At 36.1% G+C, this 3,530-nt stretch overlaps 1 protein-coding gene across 2 annotated transcripts; it reads left to right on the plus strand.

The window, feature by feature from the left end:
• Nucleotides 1-266: 266 nt before the first annotated feature.
• Nucleotides 267-3,211, plus strand: LOC136211117 (F-box/LRR-repeat protein At5g02910-like). 2 transcript variants are annotated; one of them, XM_066002660.1, is made up of 5 exons: nt 267-585; nt 1,248-1,292; nt 1,426-1,594; nt 1,664-2,348; nt 2,572-3,211. In XM_066002660.1, the coding sequence occupies exons 1-4, from the start codon at nt 346-348 to the stop codon at nt 2,317-2,319; spliced, it is 1,110 nt and encodes a 369-aa protein (XP_065858732.1). In that variant the 5' UTR covers nt 267-345; the 3' UTR covers nt 2,320-2,348; nt 2,572-3,211. The 2 variants fall into 2 exon arrangements, with proteins under 2 accessions (XP_065858732.1, XP_065858731.1); XM_066002659.1 differs by having other exon boundaries at nt 419-1,292.
• Nucleotides 3,212-3,530: the final 319 nt, after the last annotated feature.

The raw sequence follows: 3,530 nt of genomic DNA on the forward strand, positions 1-3,530 counted from the left end.
GGTAAATAGAATATTCTATGAGTTGGGGGATAAATGGATAAGTTGAGGGGGTGAGAAATACCACTTTTATGGAGTTAATAAGGTAAATAGGACATTCGATAAGTTGAGGGGTAAAATGAACAATTTGAACAAGTTAAAGGGACTGAATGAGTATTAGACCTAAACTATACTAAAATTTGTTGTAAAACTAGAAAGAAATATATTTTGAAAAAAACTCTATTTCTAGAACGACTTATAAAAACAACCTACGAGTATTTTAATTTTAGGAGATTTTAAAGTCCGGGATTTTAGGCCAAATCCATCGCAGCCCTACAATATACCCCGTCTCACCTCGACTGCTTGTTTATGGCGGGAACTGGTGGAGCTTCTATGGTGGAAAGCAAGGGAAGCTGCGATTCAGAAAACCGAAATAAGAGAATCAAATTAAGCGAGGAAGAAGATCGATTTAGTGCCTTACCAGATTCCCTGATTCACCGCATCCTCTACTTTTTGCCAACAATTGATTTAGTCAAGACTTTCGTTTTATCCAAATCGTGGCAGTATCAATGGACTATGTGCCTGTTCTCGAATTCGTTCCAAATAATGGTATGTCTCCCGATAAATTTTCCAATTTCGTCGACAAAACCCTAATTCTCCATAATTGCTCCAATATGGAGAAATTCGTCATCAATGTAAAATGTTTTCCTACGGCTGTTCAATTTCCTAACATGTATTTGTGGATCCGTTTTGCTGTAACAAAAGACGTAAAGGAGCTCATAGTGGATTTCAATGACGACAACGATGTTCACTACTTGTTGCCCCAATTTATTTTCAACAATTGTTCATTGGTTAATTTGAAGTTATCTACTTGTAATTTTATGCCTATTGGGAAAGTAAATTGGGAATCTGTCAAGAGTTTGCGTTTATATAGTTGTCTAATGGAAGATAACAAGATTGAGAAGGTTTTATCTGGTAGTCCTCTGCTTGAATACTTGGAATTATGCAACTGTTATATGTATGACGGGCTTGTTATTGCCTCTAAAAGTTTGAAGACTCTTATTTTGGATGGAGTTGGCTGTGGATGCAGTGTTGTTGAAATTTCATGTCCTAATCTGGAGAGATTGAGAATATCAGGTCTAGTGTGGTTTACATCTCTTAAATTAATGAATTTGCCTTCTTCACTTTATGCTACTTTGGATTTTTACTTCGACATGGACGAAATGAGTAATGATGACTTCGTAAAGTTGGTCTTGCGGACTCTTCGGCAGGTTGAGCATGCTGAAAAGCTAGAAATTGGGCGTTGGTTGATGGAGGTAACTTTCATATTAGGAATTCAATCTATTGAAAGTTTTTTAAGTTTAATTTCCTTTAACAGATGAATAGTAGCATTTGAAATTTGAATGATTATATAATCGTTACTGATTATTATTGCCGTTATTTTTGAAGATTCTATCATCCCCGGAGGATGTAGACTACATAGGAGACTTGCCAGATTCTGTCATTCACCAGATGGTCTCTTTTTTGCCATTAACAAAAGACGGATTTGGCATTGAGTTTTACAATATGCTGGAGTGTAAATGGACTGATGTCCCAATCCTCAACTTTGTTTCCAACGGTACGTCTGTCAGATAATTCATCAATTTGATTTACAATATACTTATTCTCCATGATTGCTTGAATACAGAGAAATTTGTTATCGACTCCAAAGATGTCCCTTTGATGTACTTGGATCCTAGATTGTCCTTCTGGATTCGTTTTGCTGCCTTAAAAAATGTAAAGGAGCTCATTTTGGATTGTGATTATACTAATGTGGAATCGGGAAACGAGTACCTATTGCCGCAATTTCTTTTCAACAACTCTTCATTGGTTAAAATGAAGATATGTACTTGTGATTTTATGCCGAATGGGAAAGTAAATTGGGAATCTCTTAAGAGTTTGCAGTTAGATCATTCTGAGTTGGGTAATCAAGCGGTTGAGCATGTTTTATCAGGTAGTCCTTTGCTTGAATGCTTAGAATTACGCTGTTGTGGCTTTGAAGGTGTGGTTGTTGTTGCTTCTCAGCATTTGAAAACATTTATTCTAGAGGAATTTGGCAAGAGCTGTCATCTCCTGGAAATTTCATGTCCTAATCTTGAGAGATTGAAAATTTGGGGAAACTTGGGTCATACATCTCTTAAATTGATGAGCTTGCCTTCTTCACTTCATGCTACTTTGGGGTTTTACCTCTTAGAATCCGATGATATCAGTCCTGATGACTGCATGAATTTAGTTGAGGAGACCATGAAGCAGATTCTGCATGTTGAGGAGCTGGAAGTCGACTTGAGCAGGTTGAGGAGCTAGAAATCCGGTATTGGTATTGGTTCTTGAAGGTAACTGTTTCAGAATTTTTTTTGTTACAACTTTGCATTCCTTGGGATAAAAATCTACCTAATTTCTTAATATGTCTTGAGCTAATCTTAGATTTTCATGAGTTTAAGTTTTGGTCCTTTTGCATGATTTCTGAATATTCACGGCCATTAAAGTCCCTATTGATTCTTTTTTGGAATGACCAATTTGCAACTGCATTTTTGACCCAACAAACTGTGTTCTCAGATTTGGAGGTTTCCCAGGATAATGAAGAAAAGCTGGAAAATTTATACTTGATCACCAAAAGCTTGTTCTCGAATGTGTTCCCAAGAGTTGGAATAGGTAGGTATACTTGAAGCTCGTGGCTGGCCGTTGGATGGATTTTGTGATTGATGTTCATAAGAAAATGGTATCTTCTCCACATTACTCTTGGAACTTGAGTGGTCTAGTGGATGAATGATTAGTGGGATTCTCGTACTCCATTGATGAATGATTGAATCTCTTGAACTAATTTAGTGCAAGACTGGACTGCCAGATAATTATTGCTTGCTGGTCTTGACGAATCTTACCCACTTTTCTCTTATTTGGGTTCCATTTTTGAAGATATTAAATCTCTTGCTAATTTGTTGAATGATTATGAGTTTATGTTCCTTAGAAAATAGGCTAACCAATTAGCTCATCCGTTAGCCAAGGCTTCTAAGCGACCCTCTCTCTACATTGGTCGTCTTTTATAAAATTTTCCACAACTATTCTAAAATGAAAAGCTGATGCATGATTGAGTGCTTGTTTGTTCAATTGTTCGTTATTTTTTCGTTGTTGACAACTGGTAGATATTAGTTGGGTTTCCTTCCAAAAAGCAGTTGTTTCGCAATTCTAACCAAACACTTCATATCTACTAATATCAAACTCTTTTTCCTGTTGATATTGGATGGAATTCTATTAATAAGATGAATAGCATGTGCAACAAAGGAATTACAGTTTTGCAATCCTAACCAAACACTTCATATCTAGTAATTTCACATTTACTGTTTGTTGTTTCAGATCTAACAGGAGAATAATCAGTGTTTGGCTAGAAATAGAAAACAACAGCTGATTGCTGTTTTAGTTTTCAGGACATTCGATCTTGTTCTTTTTGTGAGAATTAGGGACTCCCCATGTTTGTTTTTTCTTGAACCAAATTGTTTCTTTGAAATTCTGGAACTTTT

Source organism: Euphorbia lathyris, chromosome 1, assembly GCF_963576675.1.
Source record: "Euphorbia lathyris chromosome 1, ddEupLath1.1, whole genome shotgun sequence".
NCBI lineage: Eukaryota > Viridiplantae > Streptophyta > Magnoliopsida > Malpighiales > Euphorbiaceae > Euphorbia > Euphorbia lathyris.

Excerpts from the sequence above, each read along its gene's own strand:
- LOC136211117 (XM_066002659.1), top strand. The coding sequence starts at position 546 with ATGGACTATGTGCCTGTTCTCGAATTCGTTCCAAATAATGGTATGTCT. Across the intron at positions 1,293-1,425 it reads TTGGGCGTTGGTTGATGGAG|ATTCTATCATCCCCGGAGGA; the intron begins GTAACTTTCATA and ends TTATTTTTGAAG. Across the intron at positions 1,595-1,663 it reads CCTCAACTTTGTTTCCAACG|AGAAATTTGTTATCGACTCC; the intron begins GTACGTCTGTCA and ends GCTTGAATACAG.